The sequence below is a fragment of the Ornithodoros turicata genome, chromosome 1 (assembly GCF_037126465.1).
Source record: "Ornithodoros turicata isolate Travis chromosome 1, ASM3712646v1, whole genome shotgun sequence".
NCBI classification, from domain to species: domain Eukaryota; kingdom Metazoa; phylum Arthropoda; class Arachnida; order Ixodida; family Argasidae; genus Ornithodoros; species Ornithodoros turicata.
This window is the reverse complement of record NC_088201.1, coordinates 29,695,379-29,712,977: the sequence shown is the minus strand read 5'-3', so window position 1 is coordinate 29,712,977 and position 17,599 is coordinate 29,695,379. Positions and strand designations below refer to the sequence as shown.

The 17,599-nt window shown below is 46.8% G+C and overlaps 1 protein-coding gene across 9 annotated transcripts in view; it reads right to left on the bottom strand.

Moving 5' to 3' along the window:
• LOC135377822 (chromodomain-helicase-DNA-binding protein 7-like) overlaps positions 1 to 17,599 on the bottom strand; it is a 135,207-nt gene that overhangs the window by 116,271 nt on the left and 1,337 nt on the right. For 8 of the 9 annotated variants that reach the window (XM_064610523.1, XM_064610515.1, XM_064610518.1 and 5 more), the window contains exons 2-6: positions 11,621 to 12,755; positions 8,477 to 9,037; positions 7,954 to 8,283; positions 6,850 to 7,380; positions 4,906 to 5,277 (exon numbers count right to left, since the gene is read on the bottom strand). In XM_064610523.1, coding sequence (XP_064466593.1) covers positions 4,906 to 5,277; positions 6,850 to 7,380; positions 7,954 to 8,283; positions 8,477 to 9,037; positions 11,621 to 12,661 — 2,835 coding nt within the window. In that variant the 5' untranslated portion in view covers positions 12,662 to 12,755. The remainder of the gene's footprint in view (positions 1 to 4,905; positions 5,278 to 6,849; positions 7,381 to 7,953; positions 8,284 to 8,476; positions 9,038 to 11,620; positions 12,756 to 17,599) is intronic. The other variant, XM_064610522.1, reaches the window with a different exon arrangement.

The following is a 17,599-nucleotide window of genomic DNA, read 5'->3' as shown; positions in this document are numbered from 1 at the left end:
GAATATTGCGACATTATTGGTATCCCGAACGACCGACGAATCCAAATGCTACCTGCGTCACTGGAGGGCTCTGCCTAGCAGTGGTGGAAGTTCCTCGGCGGCGTTGACGAGTGGACAGCATTTGTGATTGAATTCACACAGGAATACACATCTGTGGATCAAGTCTACAGGCTTAAGGCAGAATTGGAAGAAAGGACTCAGCACTCAGCCGAGAACCTGAAGCAATTTATTCACTTCATAGCGGAATTTTATGACAGGATTGGGGAGCAAGTCCCTGATGCGGAAAAAGTGGCACGCGTTCGTCGTCAGATGCATCCTACATTCCGGGACTTAACCGCCAGCATGACATTCTCTAATCTGCAAGAAATGGCGAAAGCAGCTGGACCAATTATGGAGCGGGCTTGGCATCGTTTGCGGTGCGTGCCGCCACCACCGTTGACAATACAAGTTGCAGCAGATTTGGCTTTTGCTAACACACACGGCGGACAATCGACATCTGCCTTGGCTGCTACCGCAGCACATGGTTCAACAAAGCCACGGGAGTGGCCGCTTCACCATACGGCTGTCCTTGCCTCCCGAAACGAGCACTGCATTCCTGGACCAGGGCTCCGTGCCGAAGCCTCCGAGTGGGTGCCTCCAGGGCCAACAGCTGTTCGAGACGCGTACTGGCAGACTGCACCCATCGTTCAACAACGTAGTGGATTTCAGTCAGCCCCACAGGGAGCGTACCAGGAAGGGCGCCGCCAACGCTCTGGTGCACGGAAAGACCGCGACCTGGTGTGCCGCCGAAGCGGTGCCGTGGGACATATGGCGCGAGACTGTGCGACTAGAAGTGTACAGGATCTCTGTCGCTGCTTCGCGTGCAACCAACCAGGTCATCTACGCGCGCAATGCCCGGGAAACGACCGGGCATAGCGGTTGTGCCGGCAGACAGCTACGCTTCCTCGCAGCAAGTTTTGGCAACCGCCAGAGGAAGGGAACCACTCCCAGAAATACTGGTTGGCAACGAAGTGTTCAATGCTCTGTTGGACACTGGTGCGAGCATCAGTTTGATGGAGAGGCTGCATTCCTAAGTGCTAAGCAAGCAGGAGCAAGCATTATGGAAGAGAGGCGAGCACTATGGCTAGCAAAAGGGTGGTCAGAAACCACACATTCAGTGCGATGCCGAATCAGATGGGAAGGAGGATCACGGAAACAGAGATTCCTGCTCCTACCAGAGCTCTGCCATGATATTGTCCTTGGGCGTGACTTCCTGAAGTGGCCGGCATCTCTCTACACATGGGCACAGGAGGGTGGTCAAGCAATATGGACCCTTACCAGATTGTAAAGTTCAAGCCACTACAGAGAAGCAGTGTATCTATGGAGAATAAAATATTAGGACCCCATTCGCCCCTGTCACATCAATGGCTCAGCATGAGATTGAGAACACAGTTGAGATAAATGAAGATGTCAGTGGCTGCCTTGAGGCACTTTTTGCAGCTCAAGAGGAGGGTGTAGAAGGGGTTCAGGAGGTCAAGCGGAGGTCCCTTTGTAGTAACATCACAGACTGTAGTAAACTGCAGGATCTCATGGGAAGGTTTCAACACATCTTTACAACACAGCCAGGGTGCACACTTAACAATGCACAAGATTGAGACAGGCACAAGCCACCCAGTGCGCTGCAAGCTTCGACCTGTAAACTCTCAGAAGACAGAAAGAGAAGAAGAGGCAGATCCTCGACCAGTGCATCCAGGACCTGCTAGATCAGGATCTCATTGAACCTAGCACCAGCCCATGGGCCAGTGCACCAGTGCTGATGAAGAAGTAGTCTGGGGGCTACCGCCTTGCCGTGGATTACCATCAATGCCAGGACGAACATCCCAGTGCACCCCATGCCGCGTACAGATTGGGTCCTGGCCGAGTTGGGAAGAGCAAAATGGTTCACTAGCATAGATCTGGCGCAAGGGGTTTTCCAAGTGTTGATTGCGCTAGAGGATGCCCCAAAAACTGCCTTCCTGTGCCACAGGGGGATGTTTCAATTCAAGAGAACGCAGTTTGGAGTGGCTGGGGGTCCGGCTACATTTCAAGCTCTCATGGACAAGGTGTTGGAAGGGATAAAGCACCACTATGCAATGGCCTTCCTGGACGATGTTCTGATATATTCAAAAACATTCGAAGACCATCTACAACACATAGAGGAGGTGTTACGCAGGATAGACGCAGCAGGCCTAACAATCAACCCCGACAAGATTAACTTCTGCCAACAAACCTTAAAATTCCTTGGACATGTAATTTCCCCAGGGGTATGTCGCCCTGACCCAGACAAAGTACTGGGTGTCTCCGAGTTCCCCTGCCCAAATAGCGTGAAGGAACTCCAGATGTTCCTGGGCTTAGTGGGGTACTATAGGAACTTTATCCCCTGGTTTTCCGATATAGCAAAGCCCCTTACTGAGCCACTAAAGAAAGGAGTACGCTGGGTCTGGGGTGCCGAACAGCAGGCGTCATTTGCAGCTTTGAAGGCTACGTTGGCAGGAGATGTAGTGCTCGCACTGCCGGACCTAAACAGGCCATTTGTAATCGAAACCGATGCCAGTGGCACAGGTATTGCTGGTGTCTTGCTGCAAAGCGTGGAAGGCCAACTTCGACCAGTCTCTTTTATAAGCAGAACCCTTAGTGAGGCGGAAAAGAACTATACAACACAAGAATTGGACTGTTTGGCAGTGGTTTGGGCTGTGGACAAGTTCCGACCTTACATAGAGTTCACGTCTTTTTCAATTCACTGCGACCACACATCGTTAACTTGGATGTTTAAAACGGATCAAGCATCAGGACGTGTGCGAAGGTGGGTGCTGAGGTTACAAGGGTTTAATTGCACAATTAAGCACCACCGAGGACGCTGCAATATCCCAGCTGATGCTCTCAGCAGGTTCCCAGGAATGACTCTCGCTGGAACAACCACCACACTGAGCCTAGCAGAGGACCTGTTCCCAATGGAAATGGAGGAGCCAGAGCAAACCATCTGCTTCGATGCTGCAGCACACGTTGACTTCATAGATACTACCGCGTTGACTGACAGGTCCAAGCTGGCGGCAGAGCAGCGTAAAGACCCATGGCTCAACCTATTGTTCCAATGCCTAGCAGCACTACCACACGGCGACAAAACGCAGAAGAAAGTGCGGGACCTGGCCAAGGACAGTGAAATCTCACCCGAAGGCACCTTGCTATACACAGACGGCGAGCAAAGAGTTGCCTGGCTTCGGCAACACCTAAGAGACATTGTACTAAAGGCAGAACATGATCATCCCCTCAGTTGCCATGTGGGTTTCTTCAAGACATTGAGATGCATTCAGAGCAGATTTACTTGGTTGGGCCTTTGGTCAGACACGTCGCGATATGTACGTGGTTGCCGGCAGTGCCAAGCATTCAAGCCGCATCATCAGAAACCAAGAGGGTTGATGGACAGCTCCTGGCCTACCTGTCCAATGCAGGAGCTGAGTGTTGATCTGGTGGGCCCACTGCCCTCGACCCCTAAGCAGAACAAAAACATACTGGTTGTACTGGACAAGTTCACAAAGTTTATTGAACTGTTTCCCATCCGTTCGCCAACTTCCAGGGCCATCATTGACAGAATGGTCGACGTCTTCTGTCGACATGGTGTTCCTTCCTCGATCTCGAGCGACAATGGGAAGCCATTCGTCAGTAAGTTATGGAAAGGTGTCCTGCAACACTGGGGAATAAAAGAGCGTCACACGGTCCCTTACCGTCCAGCAGGCCAAACCGTAGAACGTCACAATGCGACAGTTAAACAGTGCATCACTAACTACTGTTTGTCTCACAGAGACTGGGACAAGCGATTGCCGGAAGTCGCATTTGCAATGCGCACGTCAGAGAGTGTTGTCACGGGGTACACCCCCGCATTCTTGTGCTATGGCTGGGAGCTCCGCACACCCTGGGATCACAGACAGAGTACCGCAAATGCAGACGAACCTTCTGCTCCCCACTCCCTGGCAGCAGAGCTCAACCTGTACTTGCGTGATGCCTTGGACTTTGCAAGAGAACACCAGGCCCTACCAAGATCCATGCAGGAGGCGAACTACAACGGGAGACGTCGACCTGACTCTTTCCAGGTTGGAGACCTAGTCCTGAGAGACATACACCCCCTAAGCAAGGCAAGCATAGGGTTCACAGCCAAGCTGGCTCCTCGACGCCAAGGACCATTTTGTATCAGTGGCAGGCAGGGCAGAAATACCTACACCTTGAAGGACCCTCTCGCAGGAAAAAAGGATAGGCCTGGCTAATGCTGACCAACTCAGTCCATACCATGCACCTTGGGCCCCCTCCTATGCCACTTGGGGGGGGGGGGGACTGTGAGGAGGGGTATGAGAGAGAGATGACGACCTAAGCAGAAAGGAGGAGGCGCGGGACTTCAGGAGGGAAAGGGAGAGGGCACGTGTGTGTGAGAGAGAGACGGTAGACGGCGGTGGTTGGACGCACGTGGGGACGGTGGACTGAACGGAAACCGGGATGTGCGCGGCTGCGGTGTCGTTATTAAGTACGCGTGACTTCGAGACGATATTGTAAATAAAGAGTTCATTTTGACAAACTCAATAATGAAAGATACAGCAAAATGTTTCATAAATTGCCTTTTCTTTCTCGGACTGATAATCTCACATTAACCCCTTGGTGTTTTCAAAGGTCATCCGGAGCGCAAATATGGTTTCACCCAAAGCTTCCGATTCATGTGTGGGGTAAATACGGAGAAAAATCATGTTAAACCCAAAACTTGAGGCCCTCGATATGGGATGCCGCAGTCTGCAATCTGGTGAAGCTAGGCATAATCCCAGGTAGGGCTCTGTTCGTTACTGTTAAACTCATGCTCGAGAATTTCATTATCACCAGAGGAGCAGAAAATATGAAAAACCCTACCATGAACTCTGGACCAGGCATCATGCCTCCATCAATGGGAGACCCCATTCCAAGATGTGGCTGCCGGACATCCCCTTCTGTCATCATGGGTGTTCCTTTTTTCTTCTTCCCCCTGGACCCCTTGCCCCTCTTGACCATGGGCTCGATAGGGGGCAGCACATCATCAGGAGGTAGCATGTAGGGATCTACAGGTGGTGGTTCGGGGGGAAGAGGACATGGTGGGTACGGAGGTCCCCCCGGGTCCATGTGTGATGGCCCCAAAGGTGATGCACCAACTGGAGTGGGTGGCCCTAGGCACATGTCATCCACAGAAGCAGGAACAACACTGGGCACCCCAGCCATAGGAAGAGGAGGTAGGGAGTTCTGCATGTCCTACACAAAGCAGAGAAATGGTAACTTAGTCGGCGACCGTAATGGGACAATAGTTAGACAAGAACAGCTCATCAACTTTTTTTGGAGATGGTAATTTTCTTTACTGGTCACCAGTCATTTGGAATTAAGTGATTGTGGAATAGCAATAAACTATAACAGCGTTTCTCAACCGGAGTTCCGCGAGCCTTGTCCTGAGGTTCCGCGAACAGGATTCTGTTGAGCACGCACGAGTGTAACTTGACCGCCTACCAAGTCTGGACTTCTGAGAAGACTTCTGATAATTCGTTTTTTTGCTTAATTTGATCGAATTTGAAGGTCCCGTCAAATACCCACATGTTTCGATTGATAAAAAAGTTTGTTACTTCGAACGTGAAAGCAGTCCACATCGCATAATTCGAGTGATGTGCCCACAAACCAGGCGCCCGCGTTGCACCACACATGGCAACAGAAAAGTTCGCCCTAAAGCTTAGGTGGAAGATGGCGATTGAACAGCATCGTTCCGTACCGATAAGCGCCAGTTTTAGTGCATCGTACGCTATTGCCTTTGCGTACGTAAGCGACAGCATTGGTGGTTCTGCGCACGTGCAAAACAGAGAGAGAGAGAGAGCTTCGCGCATTGCACAGAACCATCACGCTAACCCTTACGTACGCAAAGGCGATAGCGTACAATGCACTAAAACTCAATCCATTTGGTGGCGGTTCTGGCGAGTCTCGGGCAAGAAGGAAATGCCTCCTTCCTAGTTTTTTTCTCTCTGTTTTTGTTTCACGTTTCACCAGGCTTTCGTTCAGAATCTGTCGGTACAACAAGAGTCCAACATACAACGTACGTTTGGCGAGATTCGACAACTTCAAGAAAGCAACAACAGCGTTGTCGGACACAGATATTGTGAACATGTCCTGCCGCGCGCAAGATGGCAGAAGTTAAACTGATGACTATTTTACCAAGAGTGTGCAGTGTGCACTTTCCATGGCAAGTTTTCAGATGCACGCTTCAAGCGCAAGTGACAGCAGACAATCGCACAAAAGTGAGATTAACTTTGTTCATTTTTCCGCCTATTCTTTAATATGACCTTCGGATAATTCTGTAAAATTTCGCGTTCCAGTCAGGGTCGAATTAACGGAAGTTTACTGTCCCTACACTTACATCACTGCATAATCGGTTATCTCATCTACTATGGTTTAATGTATATTTATATGTTGTACTGATACTGTGCGAAATGTGTAGTTTTGTTCCCCCTTTATGTAAAGCCCCTTATAAAGTTCATAAATGAAATTAAACGTATGAATATTGTTACGAATATTCCCACACAATTTGCGCAACCCCCAACTTTTCCTATCTTTTGGGGGAGAAAAAGTGCACACATAATGTGAGTAAATATGATAATTTAACCAAATTTACAACATTAAACAATCACAGAAATACAAACAGAACAGTGAACCAGATGATGGCCAGAACAGACATTGTGACTATGGATACAAATATCTGTAGCGTCTGCAGCACCTTGCTGCGAGTGAGGTCGGGAATAAATCCTGTACACTATGCATGCATGCCACAGTAGCAAAAGCGCTCACCGGATCTACCATCAATGAAGGTGGCTGATTGGATGTTCTGTAACTGTCAGGTATGCTGGAGTACAGGGAAGGGGTCATATTTGACGGTGCCATGCTGGACGACGTCATATTGGGTGTAGCTAAGGTTGATGAAACCATGGTGGACTGTGTCAAGTCTGATGATATAATACTCGACGGAACCACATTAGAGGGGCCCATAATCGACTGAGTCATACTACTTGCAGGCACGCTTGAGACTGTTGGAGCCATACTTGATGACGTCAAGCTTGATGAGGTTATGCTTGACTGTGTCAAGTTCTGTGCATCCATACTTGATGGGGCTTGGGCAGACATTGAAGGAGGAGGAGGGGCGGGACCAGTGGGAGGCACCGCCCCTCCAGTGGCTGGAGGTAGAGTGCTGGGAAGTCCCAGTTCACACTGCTGCCCAATAGCATGCTGTTTATGTGGTGATTGCAGCAATGGAGCCTGGAGCTGTGCATTTTGCATTAACTGCTGCTGAGCCTGAGGTCCATATGGAGGAAGCTGTGGTACCTGGTAAGAAAATGTCGATCAGTGATTTGGATCTTAAATGGTGCAAAAGCACACACAATCTGAAAGAAATGTAAACTCTGTTGCACTTCATACAGCTTTCCCCCCATATAGCTTTCCTGTTCTAAGAACTCGAACTTCTGATTTTCTAGGCTTTCAATTTGAAGCGAGTGGGTTATTTTTTCATTATTCTGAATCAACTCGCACCACGACAGCACACTGTTTCTTGCTCTATCTGGATTCAGCAAAGCGCTGTTGTCATTTCCGCATCTTGTCAGGAGTGCTATCCTTGCTTGAGCGTTTTCTGCGACTTTATGGCACATTGTCTGTTGTAACCGTTCGAGAAGCCATTGCACCAAGTTCGGAGAGCAATCGGGTTTTACGAATCGGGTAGATTCAGGGAAGAATCAGGTAACACCCAAAAACCTCAGACCCTAATTATCTTTCCTATATCAGAGCATGTTGGGTTTTTTAAAGTTTCAATTCAGTAACAGTTTACAGTTTCAGTTATAGAAATCGCAAATGTATGTAGTTCTAAATAGCTTCACCTTAACCGTTACTGTACTGTAACCTTACCTGCTGCTGCATTGCATGTTGCGAAGATAATGTCCCCATAGACTGTTGTGTATAAGATACAGACGTTGGAGCAGAGGATACTGCAGTACTGCCAACAGAAGGCCCTGTTTGAGAGTACTGAGAGGCTGGACTTGAGTAGGCTCCACCCAACCCAGGTGAAGACTGGATGTGACCAAGGGAAGTGCCAGGAGGGGAAGTCATGGCTCCCATACTGCTACTGCCCACAGCAGACGAAGAACTAGCAGGAACTGCCACAGAAGGAACAGCAACTGGCACAGAAGAAGAGGGTTGCTGCTGTAGCGAGCGCAGCCGGTCCTGCAGCTCGGAGATCTGAAGTCAGATAATGAAAATGTTAAGCTTATTTTTCTGCACAAGAATTATGTAAGCATAATATAAGTTTGAGCTAAAGCTTGAATTCATGCAGACATAAAAAATTCAAAATTACGTGCCAGGCTAACTTTGCATAATTTATGCTGGAGCATTAGTAATCAAAAGAAAACCAATCAGAGGGATAATAGCGCACCCTTTTTTGGGTTTGTGCCGTTTGTGGAATGCTGTACAGGTGCTGCAACTGCTGTTGAGCTTGCTCGTAAGTGAGGGACCCTACAGGTTGCTGGTATGCAGGTGATGCCCCAGAAGTGTGATAAGGTGAGGTAGCCAGGCCCCTCTGCATGGCTCCCAGGGAATAGCCCCCGTCCCCTCTGGCAGTCATCACACCCGAAACAGCTGACGTGTCGTAAGGGGAGTCTGACATCACAGACATTGCCGAAGTAGATGTCATAGGCTGACGTGTCCTCTGCACCATACCTGATGAAGCCCCCTGATGGCTCATACCAGAAGGAGCAGCCATTTGTGACGGATACGGGTGATGCTGTATTTGGGCTGCCTGCGGTATCCCCAAGGCAGTATAGCCAAGATTCTGTTGGTTGTAGGGTTGTGCCTGTGCCTGTGGGCCAGAATAATAATTGCTGGCAGGGCTTGGAGTCCCAGTGGGAGGAGCTTTAGCAGGTGTGTGAGGCATCACCATCTGTTCTAGTTGTTGAAGACTGCTTGCAGGAGCAGTGCCACCGCCAGGTGATAGAACCTGTCAAACACGTACAAAAATTTTATTCAAATATTGTGACTGTTTCAAGTTTGCCACCATCAGACAACAGCACTTCATTCAATGAGTTCAACAACCTAAAATCTTTTATCCATACTTATCCGGAAGCAACCAGCCTATGGAACCTACTAATGTAAGCTATTTCTGCCATTTAAGGACATGCGAAGAGCATTGCCTAAACCCATTTATTTCATTGTGGTTCATCACTTTCTTCCAGTCATAAGAACCAAGCATGTATGAAGTAGTAGCAGTGCCATAAGTATTCCACAATAGGCAACTCTGAAAACTTCCGCATACGTACAGTAATTGCAAAGAAAATTTGCCAACTAAATAAAAAATTGAATAAGATCTGCATTGATAACAGCAATGACTGATTATGACTGTTTTAATTTGTGATTGCTAAAGGGAGAAGTTAAACATTCCAGTATTTCTGCTTTCCTGACACATTATTGTCAATCAGGAGACTGCTTGAACAGCAGCTTCAGCACAGTACACAACTTCTTACTTGCTCTATGTGACAATGGACCTTTTTCACAACTGCTTATACACATGCGATGCGGCACCAATGACCTTGAGGGCGCCACACTAGGTTATCTCCATATTTAATAGATGGCACTGGATGGGGCAGACGGTGAGGCCCCACCTGAACTCATAAGCCCCCTCCAAGTCAGATTCTGATCCTCTATGTTACGCATGTGGGCTTGTTTTGGCGCACACCGAGGATGGTTTGCTGGAGATCCGCTAGGATATGATGAGAGCGTGAAAAAGGTTCATTAAAATGTGTACCTACTGCACAATGTACTAGTGCCAAACCAACCAACCCATACAGTGCCAAATCAAATATAGCTTCGAAACCAATTGTCTACTGAACAAATGAATCAAATTCAAAAAATTATTTGATCAGAAGGTAGCGGGTCACTGTTATTGACAGCCTGTCAAGTTCTCCGAAGACCACTGCAAAAGCTTGACCAACACCCTTGAAGATATATCAAAATCCTAACAGAACCAAATTTCCACTGCATACACCACACTATAACTACTGTATATTGTAGTCAAGGAAAAGCAGTGGGAGTAGTTACAGTTAAGCAGCATTCACTGCTTAGAGTGAAGCTCATGTCAGCAACAGAGAAGCATACCATACCCCCCTCTCCCAAATTCACCATAAAAGATTCTATGAGCCGAGAAACAAAGAATGGTTTTCTTGTCTGTGACGAGGTGCACTGGCACTACTTCCAATACTTTGAAGGGTGGTATTATTACACAGTGTAAGCCTTCTACAGTGAAGTGAATTAACAGAATACCAAACTTGTAGTATGCAACTTAAGCACAATAATGTGTGCGGTGCATTAGCATTACTGTTGTACATGGCAGATCTTACTCGAAACAACTACTTTCTCTGTTTTGGTTTCTAGAGAGTATGGAATTTGGATGGAGTAAAAGATTTTTCTCCCCTACTGACTTTGGAAGAGTACAGAAAAATTACAGCAGGCAGAATTCTATCAACGCATAACATATTACTGTATAAGTGCTTAAATTCGCTGGCTCAATAATTCGCGAATTTGTGAGAAGCCAGGATCAGGCAATTATTCGCGGAACCTTAAATTCGCGGTACCGCGCTGCGTCCACCCTGCATCTTAGGGGCCATCCACCTTGAACTTCTTGGAAGAAGCTAATAAGAGGTATCCCAACTGGGTAACTCGTTCAATTTGTCTTCCTTTTGAGCACTTCTGACTGCAAGGGATGCGATTAGGGGGTCCTACTCGGCTCGTATCTGTGCCCAATTGCCCTGTCTCCCGTCATTCCTGTCATCGCATCGAGCAGGTGCGATTGGCACTTGGTAATGATGCGACAACTTTTCCAAAGGTCTATACGCGTGACAGAGTGCACACGCGCTTTCTGGATGATCCAAGCTTACAAGGAACCGGAATCACGGGAGGCTTACATCCGCGGGGGATTCGTACGTGAAGGCAGGACTACAGTCTCCAGTTGCAGCGGCGAACTGAACACTTTGCGAGGCAATGCAGTGTAACAGCGTAAGAAACTCCGTATACATAAGTTGCCTCAGCGTCCTGGGTCAAATTACTTACATATTTCTTTCACGTATTTTTCTGTCATTGGTTCGAATATTTCGCGGGACTTTAAATTCGCGAAAAAAGGGCGTTCGCGAATTTCGCGAAAAATACGTCCTTGCGAAAATTACTACTGATACAGTATATAACAACTATTGTCACATATGCGTATCACATCAGTTTCTTGGTCAATCAAGAAATCATTAATGGGAAATCAAGGAAATGGCACCCAATGTTTACCCTCAAAATGTGAAATGCATTTAAGCTGAAGATATCAGATCCTGTGTGCCAGTATTGCCAAGCCTCTGCAAATGAAGTGGCTGCATCAAACATTGAAACTAAGGAAAATAGCTGCCTTGCGTCTGAAATTTGCCAAAGTTTGTAATAACTGCACCATGTGTACTACAGTGTTCAGTATATGCAGTAGGGACACAGTTGAACACATGGCTTTCACTCATGGGCAGTGATGTGCTATTTGACAAGTTGAAAGCCTCACCTGGCCAGGACTAGATAGGTGGGTTGCTCCTGGACTTGGGTAGCCACCTTGAGACGATGGTTGGCTTGTTGCTGGCATTGGAGATCCCCCGGGTGGTGTTGGGGTAGGTCTCCGAGGCGATGGGTAAGAGCCTCTGTACTGGGGGCTGTTGGGAGCCTGCTGCGTTGGGTATGGAGACAAGTGTGATGGGCTTGTTGCAGCAGCAGGATACCCTGGAGAGTACGCAGATTGAGGATACTGCATCCTTACTGGGCTGCCAGCCTGCATTGTGGCACCTTGTCCAGGGTAGCGCTGCCCAGCTCTTGCAGCCGAGGCATATGCCGCACGGCTAGGGGATGGGTAGGTTGTCTGAGGGTAGGACGCCATGCCCTGCTCCGGAATGTGCTGTGGTTTCGCAGCGGCCAACTGAGCTGCATGGGGACCATTGCCTTGTGTAGCATAAAGTGGCCGCTGAGGAGATCCATGTTGCTGAGGCACGTGCATGGGATAATCCTGACTGTATTGACTTTGTGCTGCACGATGATGTTGAGGGGCTATACTGCCCATAGTGGAAGCACCGTCTGCTGCTGAATAGCTGCTTTGTTGGGCTCCAGAGTTGGTGTAATGTCCTCGCCAAGCTTCACCCAACATCCTCTGGCCAGCTGTTGCCATGCCCCCATACTGATACTGATCTGCTGACTGGATCCTCTGGTAGCCCATCATTGATTGCTGCTGGGACGCATCTCCAACAACGTGCATTCCACGTGTCCCATACTCTGCCCCAACTCCCGTCATATGGGCCGAAGCACCTCCATATCCCAAGTAATGCTGTTGCATCTTCTGAGACACGTCAGCCTGGGGTTGGTATCCCGGATGCATCTGGGAGTAGCTGCCCATTTGAGACGTTTGCTGAGTAGACGGAGACTGTCCCAGGGCTGTTGTAGCACCTGTTCCCAGTAGCGGAGACATGAGATCCTGAGATGCTTCGTACAGGGTACTCGGGTCATCCATGGTACCCTGGCCATAACCAGTGTCACTCCCCAGGAGTTGGTAATCCGCCATAATTGCTCCCTTCACAAGGGACGGACACTGGCCTGCTGGGTGGTCACAGGCAGTAGCCTCCCATAGTGGTCAGACAGGACATGCATAGCGAATCCTGTCGAAACAGAGAGAGAGTCAACAAACTGCACTGACACTCGCTAGCACAATGTAATAATATGAAGTATGAGGAGGCAAACCTCAGTCAGTAATAACTTTGCGATCCTACAGTTTACTGTGCCAGATAAGTTTACCATCTTAAAAGCTATCATTTCACATTGTAGCAGTCGGCCATTTGGAACAGGGAAATAAGTAAAAAAAAGCAAAGTGCAAGGCCAAATACTTTCATTTCACTTGCTGTATGGTGCTAGGTTGTGCAACACACATATTTGTTTTTTTGGCATAAGCATTTCTGAAAATTAGGCTACCACTGCTGTGCATCAAATGTGCATCTCATGAGCTGATTCTCCATTTCTGCAGCATGTGGCCGAGCAAATCAGAATTTGTTGTGACAATGCTGATCTCTCTTATGGTCTCTTCCGACATATAGCGCTTTGCTATACAGCACAACAAAATAATGCAGTATTTCCCCCCTCGCAGTGCTACAAACCGCTAAAAATTAGTGCTTGCCGGAGCTGAGCTCATGTAAACTTTTTCAGCGCTAATATTAGCACTACATTCATGTTGGCCAATGAGGAGGCCCTTCAGCGATGACGTCGCGGAAGTAATGGAGCTGTTTTGCTTCCGCATTTCACGGCCCGGTGACCACACTGGAACCGGCGAGTCTGTCATTCAAAATGTCTGGTAATTTTTCTTCTTCCTCTTCTTCATAACGGCTTCAGTCAGTTGTGAGAACTTGTTCGTCTGCATGCTGTCCAACTCCAGAAGCGCCGTGATGGGAGAGACCGGAAACAACCCCCTAACTTCCGCTAAATTTTAGCGGTGGCGCCACTTTGCAAGTGAGAACCGTCCAATAATGGTGAGCACAGTATTTGCACGCTGTTTTGTAGTGCTATATTAGCGTGCTGCTATATGTCTGAACAGGCCTTTACTGTTCCTTATATGGTCTGTCACCAAGAAAAGTTGCAAAATTACTGAACAAAACCCAACCTACTATTACACGACCGGGCTTTCCTTCTAACCTCGCAACAGATGTGCTACGGTCATGCAATGTCAACCGTGACAGAAGCAAATCCCACGTTACTACCTACTGCCGGATTAAAATAATACTAGTGAGTTAAAATTGCATTGTACAACCTGTCTTTACCTGTGTTAAATATTTCAAGTGCAGCACATACTATAATTAATTCCTCTGGATAGCCCTCATAGGGATACAGCAGGCACCAAAAAGAAAACTGGGTATTTGCACAAGACTCATAGTACAGGAGGCACAGATATGTAAACAAAATACTTTAAGTTATCTACAAAACATGATAATCACCCTAAACAAAAAAGGTAGCTTCGAACTATCGATCCAATACAGTTATGAGCGGAGCCAGTCGTTGATGCAATGTTGACTGGCTCCATGAACACTGCGGCAATGTCAAAAACTAGCAGGATGGATGGCTAGACTCAAAAGGGTGTGGCTGTGAACCATTACTTTGAAAATGCATTTTGATTTTGCATTTTTGGAAGAAGCACAGAGCCACACGCAAGATCACTGAAGTAGAAAAAAATAGTTGGGCTTAGGTCAGGAAGTGTCAGTACGCCTTTGACAACCTTAGAAATGAAAGAAAAAAAAACGTCTTAACCAAGAATGTAGTCTACTATATACAAGGTAGCCACCAGGTGGTTGCCACTAGTTATAGTATTGCCAGTTGAGTTGAGTGTTCTTCAATTAAAGTTGTAGGAGGTAAGTGCTTGTGTCGTGCTCCTCTTTTAGGCCGGAGTCACACTGGTTATACATTATACACGAACATCCCGTCATACATGTATGACGAACGTGTATAACAAACATCCCTTAAACATGTACGATTATACAGTGCTAGTCACACTGCTTATACACCGGCAAGACATGTTTTAAAACACGTGTGTATAACCAGTGTGACGGTTTGACAACATGTTGTCAAACACACGACGATGCATTTGGGCACTGCCGAAAAACGGTGATGGACAAGTTGGATAAACGGGTGTATTCGCCACGACAGTTTTCGTTTGCACGAGTCAGTGTCAACGACATCATGATGCGCGTGAGTTATTTTGCACGAGTTGCAAGTCAGAGTCAGCGACATTGTGTTGCACGTACGTTCAAAATGGCGAGCTCTTTGCCTGCGCACATGGAGCATGAGACATCGAAAATCAGCAAGTGCAGCCCAGTCTTCGTACATTTTTAATTGAGACGTCGGCGAATGGAAAGTGTATAAGCTCCTGGGTTGGTTACTGTGACACTGACATGTGCCATACATCAGGATTTAAGCCACTCCCACTGTTCCTCCAGTTATGTTGTATAACCAGTGTGACCAATGTTTGAGCAACACATGTTCGAGACTATGTATAATCATACAAGCGTTTGGACCAAACAATGTTGTCAAACAAGAATTGTATAACCAGTGTGACCGAGCCTTATACATACGCCATGCACGTTTGAAGACATGTTGTCATACATGTTTAGAGCATGTGTATAACCAGTGTGACTCCGGCCTTCGTCTGTCCATTGTCCCACGTCTTGTGTTTTCTGTTATATTATTAAGTGAAGCCAGATGACAGGAAATACAGAGATAGGGTATCATTCATAATTGCAAATGTAAAAACCCCAAATCATAAATAACTATGTGGATTAGTGTTATTACTGAAAATTATATAAACAAGTTCACATAAAAATATTTCTGAATACACATTTGAGATCCCTGTAACAAATAACCACCACACAGGTTGTAAACCAACCACTTACTGCATCCCTATGGCATATACAATGTACAGAAGAGCACAGAAGAAGCTGTATTCTACTTAGACTGTATTCACATCAGAGCATGGTATGGGCATGGGCTTACCCATGAACCCCAGCCGCACAGAGTCTACTTTTGGCGGGCTTGGGCTACGCTTGTGTTTGACACTGTGGGTGAGGGCCGAGCCATACATTGACAGGCCTGGATCGCACTCAGGTCTGTGTTACACTACTGTTAGCGGAAACAGGACACATTGCTGGACACGAAGCAATGTGCCATGTTTCTCTTGTCTTTTCGTGCACGTTTTTTGGAGATCTGATGGCAATGGTTAACATGATCCCACTACCCCAATATACCGCTGTTATGCACAGATTGTTCGCCACAGACAAATTTTAATGCCCACTATTCTAGTCTATGGGCCGGGCAGCCTAGACATTTCTCAGGGTCGGGCCAGGCCTGGACCAGGTATGGAGCCGTCGGTCCAACCCCGAGTAGTTAAATCAAAGGAAGGCTGGACTCAGACCAGGCCAAGGCCTAAGAATGTGGCCCATACATGCTCTATTTCACATACAGGACATCACTGAATCAACAGGCTTGTCAACATCTGTTCACACTGCCCAGTCCGAGTTTCAGGTCTTCAGCCTCATCATAACTATGCACCGGATAAGCATTTCCCTAATTATAGCTTTCTATAAAACATTAAATCTAGCTTCATGTTCTAGCAAAGTCCAAAAGTACATCACACACCTTGATATACCAAACAACTCAAAGCAGTTTCAACAATTCACACACAGTTGTGCAGGAAGTGTACTGGTCTCAACACATCTGTCAGAGGCACTTACGGCACAACTTTCAAGATCACTTGCACAATTAAAAAGCTTGTGTAGAACAATGCACACACTCTATACCCTACATACGTAATACAAAGGATCTCTATATCAATGCCCCCTGTCGCAGGTGAGCACAAATCATTGCCTGAAGAGACTCAGCAGAATGTTTCTTGTTTACATTGTTTTGTCAATCTAGATACTGGGTGCATTGCGTATTCAGTTCTCACACCAAATTGTGGTGCCTGCTTATGGCAGGAAAAGGGCATTCTCATGTAAAGTAGGTGAAAAAGGTTGGACAGCCGTTTCAACATGCAAGTGCAGTTGTGTCAACAATGCTGGTTTCTTTGGCACTTAAATAAACAGCTACTAAAGTGTAACATTTTTACTTTGATGAATACCACACTACCATATGAAGATGTAAATACTTAAAAGTAGTCACTCAAACAAGCTTCTATGATAGCTTTCTATGTCTCAGTTCTAAAAGTGGGGCCTAAAAATGTTTACAAATACAAGTTGATAGATACAGCATAAGGGGCTCTACCTTGCCCTCCACACCCTATGCTCCCATTTGGGAGGACTACATAGTTGAATCAAAGTACGAAACAGTATAATAAGAGTCAACCAATTAAATAGTTTCAGCATCCCAATGCTCACGGGTAGCTCTGATAAATCCCTTTCAACAGTGAGTGGAATATAGATGCTGTTTGCAATCAGTAGAAGCATTAAATAAACATTAGGCAAACAAAAGTTATAAATATGAAATTCGGTTTAACGTAAGACAATTGCAAAGAGCTAGCCTAACACAGAAGGCCATCGTGTCCCCATTATGAAATTGATGCATAGCACCATTTCAGCATGGTTGGCCAAAGCACAGCAGGCCATGTCTTTCGGAACTATACATTAACTCATGTATCATATGTATGAAATCATGTATTCAAAGAGAAAGTACAGCCATACAACTGGAAAGAAACATCGATATGTGTAACAGGCCCCTAGACACTTCTATTAAATGCCTTGGGAGCACAGAGAAAGAAGGTTTTCTCCATGCTTGGGTCAAACAGATCATGCAGCGTTTGTTGTGCAAGACGAGTGCATAATAGAAAATTGTGAAAAGTCAAAGGCTTGCATCAGTTGCACATTATTTTGATAGTGGGGGTAGAGTACATTCATTCTAGTTGCAGTTCATGTCTTAACAGAAACGTAAACATGATTTTCGTCGTTTCAAAATACCATCCAGAGCTTTGTAC